At 37.0% G+C, this 17,737-nt stretch overlaps 1 protein-coding gene across 5 annotated transcripts in view; it reads left to right on the forward strand.

The window, feature by feature from the left end:
• The window catches only part of RPRD1A (regulation of nuclear pre-mRNA domain containing 1A), a 43,576-nt gene that overhangs the window by 11,936 nt on the left and 13,903 nt on the right, over positions 1 to 17,737 (forward strand). Inside the window, exons 7-8 of one of the 5 annotated variants that reach the window (XR_009274952.1) lie at positions 994 to 1,068; positions 2,054 to 2,724. The exons of 1 other annotated variant lie outside the window; for it this stretch is intronic. Coding sequence is in view for 3 of the 4 variants with exons in the window: in XM_058808986.1 (XP_058664969.1) it covers positions 360 to 437 (78 nt within the window). In the remaining variant the exon portion in view is untranslated. 3 more of the 5 variants (XM_058808992.1, XM_058808986.1, XM_058808999.1) reach the window with 3 other exon arrangements.

The raw sequence follows: 17,737 nt of genomic DNA on the forward strand, positions 1-17,737 counted from the left end.
GCGTAATATTTTGTTTTAGTCTCTTCTTCACTAAAGCTTGTTCTTGCAAATGTTTCTAGTTAGCCTGAACAACTTTTCTCTCCAAAGACAAATATTTTTTTGCCACTGTTATGTCTTTGCTTCCAGCACATTAGTAACACATTGTTTGATTCTAGTGTTCTAAACCTACTAAACCAGCTCTTTCTGCTTTTCAGTCTTGGTTATACCTACAAACTTAGTTTTAGTAGTGCAGATGGAAAGTCTTATCCCTGTTGTTACAAACTTAATTCTTCATAGTGTCATTTTCTTTCCATGCTCTTTTTATTCGTTGTTGTAAGTCTTAGTTATGTATTTGCTAAAGGATAAGAATTTAATTCCAGGTTTCAGCACAAGTTTTAACCTGCCTCAAGCATCCATTAAACCCAGGGAAATCTACTTACAGCTTCTACAGCCTCTAATACAGCTGGTTATCAGCACTAGCACCAGCACAACCAGGCAGATCATAATAAAAGAGTGATGCAGGGTGAGCAGCTCATTATTAGCAAATGATCCCTTAAGTTACTCCTTTTTTTGCTATTACCAATCACCTGCTTTTCTTTCCTACCAGTACTACTGTAAAGCCTCCTGTGAAACATTCCACATATTTAGAATATGTCCATAATTTCATATCAGTGGCTTCCCAGTGCTAACCTTGGGTATTACAGTAATAGAATTGAAGCTGCATCATTTTGCAAGGGAAGATGTCTGAACAGTCATGATGCCCTGTAACTGCAGCATATGCATATATGGTCCCAGCATTAATTTATCTTCAGGTTTCATCATATATGCCTGTCAAGAGCATTTTCTTTCCCTAGTGGTTTCTTTACCTTTAGCTTCATAACTTTGATTCAGATTTTGTTGTGCTTTTTTTCTGGAAAATGCTGTTTGTAATGTATTTGAAGTCATCATTCAGATCAGTTATGTCATTCCTAGCCTACTCTTATTTCCTGACTTCCTTTCCTCTATGCCTCACAGAAAATCAATTGATGAAGGTTCTTCCTATCAACCTTACTGTGTTTATCCTGTGGGAAGAATATCAACCAGCTTCATGTAAGATAGATGGCACGCACAATAGTTCTGATCTCAGTAGCAACTGATCCAACTGCATAATGGAACCTGGAAGATTAAAGAACAGGAAGCCTTAAGCTTTTCATCATATGCCCTACCTTCCCTCTGCCTGTGTAATGGGTTTGAAGGACAAGTTCCCATAATTTCATTGAAGGACTGGTTGTCTAGAGGCACTGACTTGTTCATGTAGCTCATTATCAGCAGTTATATGCTGTGTAGGTATGGTAACCTGCCAGGATAGGGAGTTGCTCAAAAGGCAGTGACTTAGTCTTCAGACAGATTTACCCTTCTGTAAAACAAGAGAGCCAGTTGAAAAGAAATTAAAAATAGTAGCACAGCTGTGAACAGATTCCACCCTTATTGGTTGTTTTCAACAAATAAAAACCAGTGTAATTTCCCAATATTGCTAGATCAGAGAATTCATAATTCTGAGAGAAAGCAATTGCATATTACTGGGCTGTTATGGTGCTTCACATAGTTTCTTGGCTGAATTATTTAGACTGCTAAAGAATTTAATTCCAGCATTACAGAGTTTCATCTTTGGGCTAGTTTGAGGTCTTTCTTTAAAAGTAGGAGACAGTCTCAATGTCTGTAGCAGCTTGTTTTAAACTGGTGAAGTCCTAGGATGTTGAAGTACACTGTAAGAATGTTTTTAGGCTGATTAGTGTGGCATAAATATGATTTCCTAATACAGAACTATGAGCCAGGATGGTGTTAACCCAGTAACTAGTAAGATTAGGATGTCTTAGTGATATTGTCTGTAGGGCTTGCTGACTTAGCACATGTAGGATTTATTTTGGTGATTAAGAAATGGAGATGAAGCGAGGACTCCCTGTTCTTACAGATTTGGGAAATTACATTACTCAAATTGAACCTTGCTTCTTGGCTTGTCATTTGAAATAGAACTGGGAGAGGGCCTTTCATGTAACTCTTTGAGAATGTGTTTCCCTGAACTGTCTGTCCCTAGGTTTTGCTGTTCAAGTTTCATTTCTGGTGAAATTAATTTGTTCCAGACAAGCTTGTTTCTTGTGTTAGACTTCTGGCTATTGATACTTTCCCAAGCATAACATGATCTCTCAGTTGTAACAGAAAGTTTTTATTTCTTCCTGAATTGCTATCACCAATCTGTGAGTATAATGCTGAGATCCTACCTTACTGATTCCTTACCATACCAGGCAGATAGAGTAAGGAACAAGTGGATGTATTCTTAGTTGAATCTAGAAATGTTACCTGCTGTTAACTTTGTTTAACAATTTGAATTGGAATTCCCAGAGAATTTTCAGTAGCTTTCAGCATTAGATAGAAGCTTTAGACCTAAATAGGCCGATCTTTTATCTTCTGAAGATAATTTACAGGTAAGTAATATTGCATAACCAATGTTTCCATCTTCCTTAATTTTTTAAGAATGAGAGTCTCTCTAATAGTTATTTCTGAAACAGAAGTGTGTGATTCCCATCAAAATTGAGGTAATGTATGTGCTAAATCTTGACAGGAAATTTTGATAACAAGTAAATAATTTTATGTCTGCATCAAAAGCTAGCTGTACTGCTTGATAGGTGACTTTCCTAAGTGTGTTTGGGGTAAGTAGTGTCATCTTTAACTCTTAAATTGTTTTCTTTAACATCTGTCTAGCTTCTGTTGCAGGTGGTGGACATGGACCTATCTTCTAATGATGTCACCATCCATTAGTAAACACATCCTGCTAAAAATAAATTTAAGAATCAAAATCTTGTATTGTCTGTTGTTTTTGAAAACTTGAAGAGGAAGAATTCTGTAACTACTCATATCAAATCTCTGCTATTTTCATCTATATTCTCACAAGCATTACTGAGTTTATGCCTGAGATGGATAAGTATTTATCCAGTGTCATCTCTTTTTCCTGAAGACTAAAATTTTCACATGGTTGTGCTTAAAACTATCACATTCTTTCAGTAAACTAATTCAAAATTCCCAATACAGAAGTTGGGGGGTTGCTTGCATTGAAGCTGCCATTTCCAAAAGGAAAAAGCTGTGAAAACAAGACTCTTTCAGCCTTTTGCTTTTTAACTTACACTGCTGGGTTTACATGATCAGAAATGGGAAGTGATGAATGTAGGACTTCTCCTTTACAAGCACAATAGAAAAACTTTCACTTTATTAGATAACAGAGAAAATGTGCTTTGTAATTGCACTTAGGCCCCTTTAGAATCCCCCTCAAATTTAGGATCGTGTTAAGGAGTCTGTTCCCTTCACTTTTGGTAGTTTTAAAGCAGTATAAATATTTAAGGTTCAGTGTGCTGTGGCTCCAGCTAGGATTTCTAGCTAGATAGGATTCTGTCTACTAGAGAAAATGGAAATTTTTATAGAATATTTTTGTAGAACTTTTTTTCTGAAGCCTTTGATGACTAATACCATGCCTTTCTCTACCACTTCGGTTCACTTTTTACCTCTTTCCCTCCGTGTTGTACCTCCCTCCTGTCTCCCTGCCCATCCCCTAGTTTTTGAACAAAAATACTGGTTCATCTCTTGGTGTCACTGAAGGATAAAATGAGATTTTTGTATTGCACAGGAACAAGGAATTGGGTACATAAATTGATATCCAGATTTGATATCAATTTGGCTCATGTCCTTTTGATAAGACTGTCTTGTTACTCTAGAATTAATATTGCCTTCAAAGTGACATGAACAAGAGAAGTATTTGATTTATTGTTCTCTCATGTTTCTTTGTGTTTACCTCTCCCTCCCAGAGTCTCCTGGATTATAGTGTTTAGTCTCTTATTAAGTTTCAAATAGAAGGTTTGGTAGTGGCCATCTTAGGTGACTCATGAACAGGTGTGAGTAGGGGATCACAAGACACCACCTCACCTTCATTTTGGCCTTAGGAAAAGATGTAGTACTGCTGCACTTAGCGTATAGTGGGTATACAGTTTCTTGCATACTTCTATCAGTTTACCACTTTAAATTTGGGAATATCTTGTCACTAGATTCAAAGTTTTGTGAGGGAAGTGCTACTCTGGGAAGCTTTCTGTCATTTAGCAGCTTGCATTTAATTAAAACAGTTAATGCTGCTATCTTGCATTTCTGATTTTCTACAGCTCTGTAAGCAGTATTCATATTCTTACACTCACACATCTGGTTTTAATTGTAGTTTCTTAGCTTGTTGAGAGAATATGTCATGTTCAATGCACATTTATTTCATGATTGAGCTTTTATGGCTCCATATAGCTTGACTTATCTTCCTGAAGGTTTTAATTTTGTCTTGAATTTTACAGATAAACAACAAGCAGTTAGTCAGCCTTGACTTTTGCTCTGGATTTGAAATACTTTTTTTTCCTGCTCAGTTCACACTTAATGGTTTCAAATGTAGACAAAAATATTAAGCAAACAGTTTAGGGCTGGCAGTGGTGTAACAGACCTCTTATCCTTAAGTTTTGTTTTGCAATACCAAACTGGGTTGGTGCTATTGTCTACTGTTGCCCTTCACCATAGCCTTCATGATAGCACAGGCTGTAGTGCTTTCCTTGCTGGCTTCTTTTTTTTTTTTTTCCCTTTAAACCCCTTATTCATCCTTAGTATGTTAGTATGTCAGGTTCAATCTGCTCAGTGACAGTACTTGGAGTAATATATTCCATTATACTTTGTATTTTTCAAGTCCACTATTGGTAATTTGGATTCATTTTTCATAACCTTGCAGCTGAGCACCTAAATTATTTTACTGAGCTTTGGTTGAAGATTTGTAGGATGAACCCTATATTGCCTTTTGTTACGGGGTGGAGTTTGCAGCATTGAAGGTGATCTACAACTCCATAAATGTGGCATAGCACAGTAACTCTTAAGTTTATCTGGATTTGGAGCTGAGCGGTTAACAGTGGGGTGATTACAGAACTGGTAACTGGAAGGTATCGGGAAGTGGTCAGTAAGGTTCATCCAAACCCACTAAGACTGTTTTAAGATCTGATACATGCTTGGTACCTGATAGTGGTACAAACGGACCATATTGTGTGATCTCTTGACATAGTGAAACATTGTATTCATTTTTGTTCAAGATTGCAGCTTCAAAAATTGAGGCTGACTTGGCAGAGCTTCCAGTTCAGGGAACATATGACTTATACTGAAGGAAATCTTTTGAGTCATGACTGTGGATCTTTTCATAATAAAGGGGGGAGAGCCTTTGCCAAAATTACTTACTTTCTCTAGTGCCCCAGTTCCAAGTAAGTTGCACTGTTTTTTAAAGAAATGTATGTAGCTCTTCACCATTAGGAAAGAAATGTAGGGTAAAGATCTCTTATGGGTGTATTCTTTATGTTCTAGCTCTCTCCATCCTGCTGTGTATGAGATGAAATGTAATTTAGGAACAGGCCACTGTGCTTAGATATTTGTGTAGATTGGTTGAAATCCCTTGCTTATAGGTTGGCTTTTTGAATGGCAATTTGAGAGGGTTTGTGTATTGTAAATGATTTATTAGAATTTCACTTTTTTTTTTTTTTTTTTCAATTCAATTTTACTGAATACCAGCACTGGGGTTGTGTTTTGTAAAAGCCAAAACTGGGGAGAATTAAATGATCACTGAAATAGTAATTTCTCCTTAGTTTCTCCTTAAGATATGTTTAGTTAAGGTGAGGGGATGTTTGAAATAGGACATAGGTTGCATCTCTTACCTGCAGTGGAAGTAGGCTTGCTAAGTGTTTTTACAAATTGCTGACCTGTCTTTCAGATGTGGTTTCTTGCTTTCCATAAGCACTTTTTTCAGTGACAGAAGATAAACTTGTAGAGTTTTGTAAAAGTAATTTGCAAGAGTGGTGGAGAACAGCAGCCCTTGTGTCAAACACTACAAAGCAAAGTCAATGGTCAGTGCATTTTGTTCTTCGTGTTCTACCCATTCTGAGAGAATAATGCTAATTTGGCCCATTTTCATAACAAACTTACAAACTCTCTGTACTTGAGCAATAAATATGCTTCTTTCATAAAGTGACTTACCAACTGCAGCCTCAGATACCATAGTATAGAGTTACTCAGTTTGTACCTGAAAGATTAGACTTCACAGCTCAATGTTGTCATTCAAAGCAGCAGAAACACTTGAAGGCTTCCTCCTTTTAAATTGACTTTTCAGATATTTCCGTGTAAATCCTGGCTTTTCTAACAGATTGAGCAGGTTGTAGGTTGTACTTTGCTCACCCCTGTAAAATAAAGATAACCTTTTGCTTCAGTTCATCACATTTTAAAGCATTGTTGGACATTCAGGATATTCTGGTTTTGAAACAAGGTAATAAAAATGTTACTGCTGTTATATTTTTTTTATCTATTTCACCCTTATTATTTTTTAAGGGTGAGATTTTTTTAGCTTTCATTCTGCAACTTGCCTGTTAGTTTTTATTGAAAGGGGGGGGAAAAAGTATATATGTATGAGATAACACAAGATACCAGGAACTTAATTACCCTTGAAGTGCGTTTTGAATTTATTATAAAAATACTGAGCGAAGATACTGGATTATCCTAGGTAGGACTTGCTGTTGTTTGTGAGACTTCTAGCCAGAATGTTCCTGGCTATTGCCAGCCAAAAACTTCATACTGTTAACCAAACTGAATGGATCTATTTGTGTCATCCTCAGAAGAAAAAGTTTTGCAGGTATGTAAAACCTTGTGCAAACATCTGAGGTGATGGGAAATTGTAAAGGAAACAATCAGTGCTCTAACTTAAATTTCTTGACAGACAGCTGTAGATTAGCAGGTGACTTTCTGCAGTGCATTCTGTAGAAGATATTTTCTTTGCTTTGATCAGAAGTTTCCCGGACTAAAAAGAAAACCTGGATATATGAAAATTATGTAGGAAAGACTGATACTGTAGTGTTTATGTCAGTAGTAGCAGTGAGGTTTTTCAAGTTCAAACTACCTTTTCTGCAAGACTTAATTTTCAACAGTTATTGTTTAAATATTTTTGTTGAAGATCTGATGTTTGTGTTGCTGGACTTAGTAATTTTTTTTTTTAATCTGTATTTTGAATACAAAGCAGAACTGTAAACCCTGCTTGTATCCTTCTCACAATTAGAAGCTTTTGGAATTATTTGTTGAAGCAGCTATAAACTCTAAATAGGAACATAAGACCACGCCGAATAATAGATAGTCATTCTACACAGACTAAATAAACGTCAGTCTTTCTGCATGGGAGTTACTAAGGAAAGATTCATAATCAAGTTTCAAAAAAACCTTAAATGTTAAGGCTGAAAAAGGAGAGAGAAGGGAGGGTGTTGGAAAGCTCTGCTTCACAATTTGAGATGACTTGTATGAAAAAGCTGAATCAAAATATGTTGCTTTAGCTAATGTCTTCTGGTAGTTTCATTTAATAGGAAAATAAGCCCATGTGAATTTGAAGATAATTGCAGTTTACTCAACAGCAGTGCTGCTTAGAGTTCTCTGTGAATAGTGCCCGTATTAAAACCTGTGTTGTTGGGCTGATATTCAAAGTTGTTTTACAACTTTTACAGTTTAAATTTTTTATTTATTTAAATTTTTATGCTATCACTAAGACCTTGAACTTTATTATAAATAAGGGGGTTTTTGGCTAACAAACTTCTATGTGAAGTTAAAAGGAAGCACCATGCTCAAGTTACACTTTACTATGACCTATAATAGTAGTAACATTCTTTTGCTGCATTTTTAATAATGTTTTGCCTGGGTGATTGAAAGGGCTGATGAGAACTGCTTGTAGAATTCTCTGACAGAATAAAGAAGAGAAATGGCTAGAACATCAGCCTGCTTTTTTTCAGCCTTGCTAAAACAACAAAAACCAGATTTTATTCTACAGCAGACTTCTGATGTTTTCACTCAAAACCACTCCAGTGTTACATAGAAGAAATTTGTGTAAAATCCAATATAAAACATGGTGGCACTCATGCTGTTGTGAACAGAGCTGATACTTTTGGAGAATTTGAATGTACACAGCAAGAAAAGTCTTTGGGTGGACAGCAAGTAGCTGTGAGATGGCATTTAAAGAAAATACGCATCCAGTTACTGTAGTTCTTTGGCAGAGTGCTGATATCTCACTGTTCTCACATTTACATAGGAAAATAATTCATCATCTTGCATAATGGTCTGAGGCGGCAAATACTGTCAGAGCCCATTAATGAAATAATGTATGGCCTTGTATGTTGTATTTTAAATCAGCATAGGGGAAAGTAAGAAATGTTAACTTGTGCAAAGTGATTAGGAAGTATAGGTGCCATCGTCATGACAAAACCTGTTGGCATTTAAAAAAGCATTATTAAGAGTGAAACATTCTTAGTTTTGAATCGACATTTTGTAGTGTATGAGAACAGTGCACTTTTCTGTGCGGGTTTTTTGTTTGCCTTTGGTTGCTGCTTTTTGTGTTTTGTTATGGTTTTTTATTTTTTTTCTTGAAGCCCAGAGCTTTAATTGAAATTTGTCTACTACTAAGCCCATTAGTTATGGGTAAAATATCACTGGAAATAAGAACATTCAAGAATACATACAAATCTTTCATGATATCAGAAGAATTTTTAGTTTTAATAATATTGTTGTCAAAATTGAGCTCATGAATCAAAATGAAGACGTCAGTAGTTGAACTGCTTTAATCAGGAGCCAAAGCTATTCTATTTTCCTAGTTTAAATTCATTATAATCTTCTGTAGTGGTGCAACTAAACTCATCACAGGGTTTGTTGTGATGTTGCAGGGAACATCCATCTCTTCAGTTAAGGCTAAATACTCTTCATTAGGACTCTCAGTGAAACTGAATTTTACAAATCAAACCACCAAAGTTACACTAATGTCTTCATATAGTAAACCTGGGGAATTTACTTCAAAATACCCAAACTTTTAAAATAAAACCAGCTAACCCTCATTCCTAAAAAGCTTAGGGAATAGTAGGCCACTTCATGGTGCAGTAGGTCAAGAGAAAATATGAAGACTCTAGGGTAACATAATTCTTAGCTGGACTGTGCTGAAAAATCCAGTTCTTTAAAACTGTATCTTTCTGTTAAAGCTCATTGGTGAAATACAGAACTTTGGGTAATGTTTCCTTTCAGGTAGTAGTGACTGTAGTTTAGTTTTTCCCCTGGCACCTTTCAAAAAGTATTAAGAAGTTCGGTTATTTTTTCATACCTGGATTCCTCTCATTAATTGGGGTATGGTACATGTCTCTGCAGAGTGGAGGGAACAACTTGGAAAGTGTGAGTTGAGGCTGAGGACAATGTTGAAACACCAGCTCTTTGTCCTTTGAAGCTGTGTCAGTAGTTATTCTGGGCAGCTGTTGTTCTTGCTGAGAATATTTCTTAGCCAGGAGGAAGTGGAAGTTGTCACGGAGTACTCTCCACCACCGCCTGATAAGTGTGTAAAGTGGCTCTTACACTTGTTTTAAAACTTTCTTCTAAACTAAAGGAATAGCCAGAGTCCATTGACTTTTGCATTTGACTGAAGCAGTTGTGATATTTTTCAGTTCTGCCAAAAGTAAAGAATATTGTATTAATCTGATATGTAGTTGGTGAAATTTTTTCCACTGCCAAAGTTTGAAATGCTGTGGACTAAAATTGATTGAAATATGGAGGAGCAGAACATTGAGAAACAACCCAGGATGATGTATAAATCTTGTAAATGAACTCCATGTTGTCCTGGAATTTAATTTTATTTATATAGTATGAAGATGTATCTCTGACATAAAAAGTACATAAAGTTGACTTTATTAGAGAGGGCAAAACATTTTTGTAGTATTTCTCAGTTATTGCTGGCAGTGATTGGCAGGAGAGAAAAGACTGAGTTCCAGTTACATGGGGCTTACAGGTATTGTCCAATTTCCTGTGAGACTTGACTGTTGCAGTTATGCTGCCAGTCATATAAATTCTTTCCTTTGGCAGGGAAACAATCCTAATTAGCTCTTAAAAGTTTGATGAAATTACTTCTGTGAATACATAAAGAGAAGAGAGGCCCAGAGGGATGTTTCAGTAGCTCTTCTCCCCTCAGTCTATCCTAGTCAGCCTATGGAACATGGAACCAGCCATAACTTCCACTGCTCTTTGCCACCCCAATAGTTAGGTGATGTAGAAAACATCAAGGAATATTGGGGTGGAAAGGGGAGAGCTGGAGGGCGCACACTGGCTGGGAGCTGCTGTGGGATGGAGAATTGGACTAACTGGGATGGAGTTAGAACATTTGGCACTACTGTGGGTGTAAAACAGTTGTCTGAAATAATAATATTGAAATTATGTTTCTCTGAAAGTAAGTAATCTAAGGAGCCAGTATTTGAGGTGTTCTCTCCCAATATCACTAGCTGTTTTATTTTCTTGCCTGGTTCCGTATTACATTTTTTTCACAAAAGCATCTTTATTTAATTTCCTTCATCTGTGAAACTGGCATCACAGCAGGTTCTTATATTCTGACTGGGTTGGTAATTTAGAAATATATTTTGAATTCAAATTGATTATGAAAACCTCCAGCCTTATGCACACTAGGATGGTAACCCTATTATCTACTGCAGTATACCCCTTCATCACAAAAAGAAGAAAAAATGCTGTTTTCAACTTTTTGAAATTGAATAAGATGTTCAGAATTTGAAGTGAGATGGTACATATTTAAATGAAAACATTGGGAACATTTTGTTAGTATCAAAAAGGAATTTTGGTTTCTTCTTTTTCTGCACTTCTGCACTACCAAACTGGAAAGGATGCATTTTAATTCAGTGTAGTGAGGATGGTATTTTTGAGGGCCATTGGTAGGAGAGGAATACATTGTGAAGTTTAAGACAGAGACAAGTTTGTTAGTGGATGAAATAAGGACTCTGATGAGATAAAGGACTGTTAAGAACATTATCTTCCCCAGGCCTTCTCTCCCGGAATCAGGCTTTTTTCTCAGTGCAGAAGAGATGCTCTCTCTCCATAGTTAAGTTTATGTTCCATTGTGTATACATCATTTTTAAATGCGGGTGAGAGAAGTAGGAGAAATGCCACGTGCTTTCTAAAATAATTGTAGATCTTACTGTAGCTGTGCACCAAAGGGCTGGGATATTCATCGGTATTTCATCTGATTATCTAGCACAAATCCTGAAGTATTTAAAACATTGTTGTGAGTCTCTGATTTAAGTGTAGCCTGATGTTAACAAATAGATAGAAATCACTGTAAAATTTAATTTTGGATCCTCCCAGAAGTTAGACATTTCCCTCCGTATTTTGGTGGGTTTTTCTTTTTCTTCCTCCCCATGCATCCAAACCAGATTTTTTATGTTGCCTTGTAGAGGTGTAGAGAATTGGTTTTGTAGTCAGCACATGCAACAATTTTAAAGCTTGGCTGCAGGCAGAATTTGGGGTAGAAAATTTATAGTGGCTGCTTAGTACATTGAAAGACAGATTTGAAGAACAGAATCGAGAGTTGGAGATAGCATTGAGCCTTAAGTTCTGCCCTTCAAAAGACCATTATTTTGAGGTCCATTCTGAATATAGAACTTGAAAAACGTGTCAAAAGCAGCAATAAAATGTGAAGTGCCGTGGAGAACCAAGATTGACATCTGACTGTGGTCCTACAGGTTAAGTACACGCTTATTGGGCTCTATTTCCTCAAATGTTAGGTTGTCACAACTTTCCATTCTTGATTTTGTTTTTCTTGCTTTGTTTTTCATCAGTCACTCTCAAAGGTTCATTTTACTCCAGCCCAAATACTTCATTGGACAGAAAAGGAGGTAGAGGGACATAATTGTTTTTACCACAGTTATTTATGCTTTTAAACAGTTCTCAGATTTTATGTGGAACACTGAGCTCCCTATAACTGTTTTAAAGACAAGCCTCAGAACTGTCATGTTCTCAGTAAATGTGAGCCCTTTGATCCTGAAGAAGGTAGAAGGCAGGAGACGGCAGATGGTGTAACTCCCCCGAGTGTTACACTTGGCAATGCTTCAAACACACAAAGTTTTGATGTAGTTTATTTCTAGGTTGCTAGTAGCTACCAGAGTAGGAGGAATGATTCTGCAAAGGCAGTAGATATGAAATCAGTAATTTTCTGCATCACATCCCTATTTGCTAGTTGCAATGACCCATCACTTTATTTCTTCTTTTGAGCACTGTCATTTATTTTGCATTCTCCTCAACCCATGGGCACCAAACCAGAGGCCACTGAGAACATGGCATTCATAGAGAACTCCTTTTTCTCTGCATCCCTCCACCTTGTCTCTGCTGTCCTACACATCCAGACTCAACAGTGAAAGCTGTAGCTCTTCATTGCCCAAGATTTGAGAGTATAGAATCGAAGCCAAGTTTAAATTCTTGACATATTTTAGAAACATAAAATTTATCATACTAAGTTACTTGTTTTCTGGTGGAGATAGTTGACATCCTTCAGCTGCAGTGAACCGTGGGCAAAAGGTGGTAGCTGTAGCTCAAAAGGCCAGCATATTTGATGGATAAATTTGATGAGCTGTGCCATTATCAACTTTATTTTGGAGTATTTGTCATCCAGAGGAACTCAGGGTTTTTGTTAAACTGATATTCAGCACATAGCTTCCAGACATATCTGTTTAGTCTTAACTCATCTATGGTTCCATAATAACCAGTGTGAGAGATGCTGGATGAGTGCCAATAGATCATGGTTTCCTCTTTCCTCATTTTCTGTCTTCCACTGACACAACTTCTGTTGTGACAAATTTTTATTGCTGCTGGGTTTTTTTAATGGTGGTACATTAAACAGTCATTAGTCTTACATGATCTAAATCTAGGAGCTGTACCACTGTAATTAGTGTTTTATACACTGATTCTTTAAACAAAACAATTTAGTATGTCATCTTGAAAGCCAGACATTTCTTGTGTTTGCTGTCACAGGTCGTGTAGGGAATAGAGTGCCACTCCAGTAGAGAAATGTGTCATAGGATGAAATTAGATGCGGCTTATGTAGACACCATTAAATTCTGTGTGTGTGTATACCTGTTGTTTGTTTTCTTGGTGATAACTCAACTACTACACTTAGTTTATCTGAAAATGTTGGAAGGTCCCTATTTATAATGCTGTTATGTATGGAAGTAATCAAGCATTCTTGCTCAAGCAGTGTTATCTCGCAGATGTTTTATACTCATGCTGAAAGGTTGGGGAATAAAGCAGTGATGCAGGTGCAAACCCAAAGCAGAAAGTACAGTCACTACAAATCGGTTTGGTTTTGAGAACCTGCCTGAACTTTTTCAGACAACACATTCTTCTTAAGAACCAGTAATTCTTGATTTTCTGGATTTCTTCTTGTGTGATAGTGCTGTGTTAGAACACAGCAGCAAGAAATTTAAAATGGCTAGGCTATCCTCCAGACAGTAGTGTTTAAAACAGTACTCCTTTGGTTTCCTAGCTGGCTTCTCACCTGTAATTTATATGGATTGTTAATGCATTCCCTTACTGTAGAACCTGTAAAGGGAAGTCATCCTAATTTCATTGAAAATGTAATCTGAAGCTGTGTTGTACCCATGTTCTCAGCATTTCTAGAAAAGAGCACCTTGAAATTTTTTACCTTCTGGCTGATTCATGTCCTCTGCTTTATGCAAAGAGAAGAATCCAGTTTTCTGTAACACCAGGGTCTTCCTTTTTTTTCCCCAACCCACACATCAGTAGAGTTATTGTGCTTTGTGCTTTGAGTCCCAGAAGGATGCTGCTTTACTATTTGGCTAATCAGTGTTATTGGTATTGGATCATGCAACTGCTTTTAAACCAGTTGAAAATGGTTGTGTTGATCCATATGTAAACCACAAAATGGTTATTAGCATAATTTTTTTTCAACTCTAACAGTTCAAGATAGAGAAGATTCCTGTCACTGATGACTAGGAGCATCTCACTTATTCCAGTAGTGTTCTCTGTGCTCTGTATGTGCATATACAAGTCATCAACTATCATAGTCCCAAATCCTTGAAGCCATGCTCAATAGCAGCTGCTGTAGTCAGTGGAAAATTAATGTTCTTATGTGGCAAGATCAGAAAAATTGTACGTACTCAGTGACAGCTGTAGGTTTCAACCTTGCGTTTCTGTTAAATAGTAAGCAATAATTCTTAGGCTTCTGAGGGTAAATCCTGTATGTGGGCTGTAGAATAATCTTGATCACTTGAACTTCGGGTTGGGATTTACCTGAGAGTATTCATTGTCTTCTGGAGTCTGAATAGCTAACATCCAGTTAGGTATATAACTAAAATACAAGAGAGTTTACAGAAGGTACTCTTAAATATGCCAAGAGTAATAAAGACTGATGTTCATAATGTAGGTTTTACAATCTTCAGTTATAAAATGGTGAGATTGATTTGCATATTTCAACGTGATTGATAAAGGTTACTATTTAAGAATGTATATTTTTAATTTAAGAAGTCATAAATGTATTATGAGATTTAATACTTAGAACATATTTATTTTCTGCATGCGAGCCAGTGCCCGAATTTCAGTAGGAGGAGGTTGCCGGAAAGTACGGAATTTCATTAGAGCTCCAGTGAAAACAAAGCTACTGGTGGAAAACACACATGCACAGACAAACTGTTGCGAGGGTCAGCAGGTAGGCTCTTAGTGCTGCAGTGGGAGGGAGGAATACTGTGCAATTATATATATATATATATATATATATATATATATATATATATATATATATATATATATATATATGTATATATACTGAGAATGCTGTGAGGTCCAGAGTCTCACTGAAATAATTTCCTCAGGAGACACATTCTTCATGTCCCTCAAAATGTTTAATGGCAGACAAGCTTTCTCTTCTGCTGCTGCATACAGATGTAGCTTTTAAAGAATGTTGCTCACTTCTTCGTGGCACGTGTGTGATTAATAATGCTTTTTCTTCCAACATTGCAGTACCTGGCATGCTTTTATGTAATGTCAGACAGCTTTTGCCATGTTGCGCAATGAACTTTCTCCTCTAAACTTCAGTTAATTTGGAAACAATGAAATATGCCCTACACAGTTGCAGCTTTCCACCTACACATGAATTACTGTGGGGAGAGTTTTTTTGCTGTTTTTATTTGATCCTGTCTTGACTCTTCCTGATAAGGTAACTATCAGCAAGTCACTTTCTCTGAACAGCGGCAAAAAGATGATTTTGGTTTCTGGTTCTTTTAGCTGTGGAAGTGGGGGACAGATGTGTCCTTTCTGCTCCATCAGCAGTTACTTGCCCTTTCAGCTGGGACTCCTCTTGCTATGCTGTTGCACCATCAAAAACCAGCTAGGGATGGCTGGGGGTCACTGATGAACTCATTTGGGCTGTTGAGCCCTTCAGCCTGTGGTACCTGGCTAGCCTGGGTTTGAGGGGTGTCAGTAGAGAAACTTCCTTTTACTTTATAAGGCAAGCCTTTACAAAAAAAAGTTAAAAATTGGAAATGCATGATGACTTGTATGGTTACTCTTTAAGATGGTATCTTGTGTGCAGATCTTTACATTTTATTGTAAGTCATGGCCAAATAGTAAATGATTTTGTTGTTTCCCACTCTACATGGAGAAAGGTTGCCTTTTCCCATGACATTGCACTGCAGAGTAACGAAAAGTGACACATCCAGGCCTAATACTCAATCCCTCTACTTCATGGCAGGCTGGAAACATATACCCAGATGGCATTTGTGTAGTTCTTCATAAACACACACTCCAGCCTGCCACAGATCGTGTCCAGCACGCCAGAATTCTAAACAGTCTGGACAGGCAGATTTTGCTGTGCCCGCCAGTCAGTCGAGCTCTTGCCTGAACATCAGCTGCAGGTTCAGACCTGCTGGTTTTGTTTCAGATGCTGCTTGTCATCAGATGCTGGGTATACTTTATTTTTATTTTTCTTTCAGACTTCACATTTACAAGAGATCTGGAAACATGAGTTTATGGAGAGACCAGCCTTAAAGGTTTTAAGAGCAAGTAGGGATAGACAATTAATAAAAAAGATCCTGAATTGCTATACTAGCCATGTATACTGGATTTGTATTCAATTCAGTTTACCACCATGGTAAGCCCTTTTCTGCAGCAAGTGCTGTTTCATTGCTACTTCAGATCTTGTTTTCTGAGGGAATTTGAAGCAGCTCACCAGTGAAATGAGACAGATATCATTACTTTGCACATTAATTTGGACAGCAAATCTGCTAAAACCCTGCTTTTCTAAGACATCGTCAGGAAAACCAACTTTTTAAGAGAGGTTGTACGAGTTCTTATTTTAGGCTGTGCAACTGGAAGTAGAGCCTGAGGTTTTCTCCAGAACCCTTGGTGCAAATTTAAAGCGATATCAAGTTTGTGAGAGCAGATTTAGTGTGAATGAGAGAGAAGATTGAAGTGTCTGTCATGCAAGAAACCCAGGGTAATGAACTTTGTGAAAATATACCTAAGTGACTTGCATTTTGACATGCAAGAAGCACATGGCAAAAAAGGGAATTGAAGTGATTTACTGCTTTGTATAATTCTTTTGACACTGTGTAAACATGAAGACTGAAGGAGTTTCTTAAATCATTTGCTTTTTTCCCCCCAGTAACAAGTTTACTGAATTACTTATGATGTTTTTTGCAAATATCTTAGTAGTAAATTACTGTAACAACATTTAACTTACTATGTTTTCCTCATGACCTGATCTTCCAAGGTCATTTCATCTGCAGCTGGATAGGAATACAGACATACAGAATGGAATGTACACAGATACTTCTAGAGTCCTATATAAACCAAGATAATGATTTTAAAGATAATTTTAGTGAACTATCAGTGGCTTGAAAGAAAGAAAGGTGCTTTAAAAAGCTAAGATACTTTAGGTTGAAATGATATTGCAGCACTGAGCCTGATGAGTCCAAGAAGTGTTTGGACAATGCTCTCAGGAACAATGGTGTGACTCTTGGGGGTGGTCCTGGGCAGGAGTTGGACTCAGTGATCCCTGTGGGTCCCTCCCAACTCACCAAATTCTGTAATTCTGTGATTGCTAACCTGTGATACATGCTTTATCAGTAGATCACAGAAAAATGGGCATTAGTCAGGTTATTGCAATCTGTAGGCTTTTGGGAGCAATATAGTTCATAATGGGAAAGGAGAATTGGAAAAAACACTGTAAATATCTTTCCTTGTTCTTTTTAATGTTGTTTACTTGTTCTATGTTTTGCTCTCTCTCTAGACCTTTTCTCCCTCTGATTTCTCATAATTTCTTCCCTGGCAACTTCTTTCTCCACCTTTTTTATTATAAAATAAAAGCAGCTATTTGAGCAATTTGGAATTGGGTAAAAAACGTGAAAGACATGTGGGTGTGCCAAATTTGCTGCCTGAAATCGGTTGATTGATAAGGGACTTCTTCATCATTAATTTTTCTTGGAATTGTTCTGTGCTCTCTATTGGTATCACTTTTCTAAGGCTGTTTTTTCTAGTCATAATATTTTAATACTAGAGCTTGAGGGTAAGCACTTTCTTTAAAAGCACTTTTTTCTACAATTTTTAAATTATAGAACTTGTATCTATGTCCATTTTTGGAAAATTTACATTATGGATCTTGTTGGTCGTGGAAGAAGTACAATTGTTGGCTTGCTTCATGCATAGTAGAGTTCTCACTGGAGATACTCCTGCAGGGTGTTTGAGGGGCAAGTAAATCAAAATATCTATTGCTGCTGTGTAGTTCTCCTTTCCAGCTTTGCCTTTCTTGTGCTCCGATCCCCATTGCTGCACACAGCATCTGAAATACCTATTTCACACAAAATGAGAGAAAAACATA

Source organism: Ammospiza caudacuta, chromosome 1, assembly GCF_027887145.1.
Source record: "Ammospiza caudacuta isolate bAmmCau1 chromosome 1, bAmmCau1.pri, whole genome shotgun sequence".
Classification (NCBI taxonomy): domain Eukaryota; kingdom Metazoa; phylum Chordata; class Aves; order Passeriformes; family Passerellidae; genus Ammospiza; species Ammospiza caudacuta.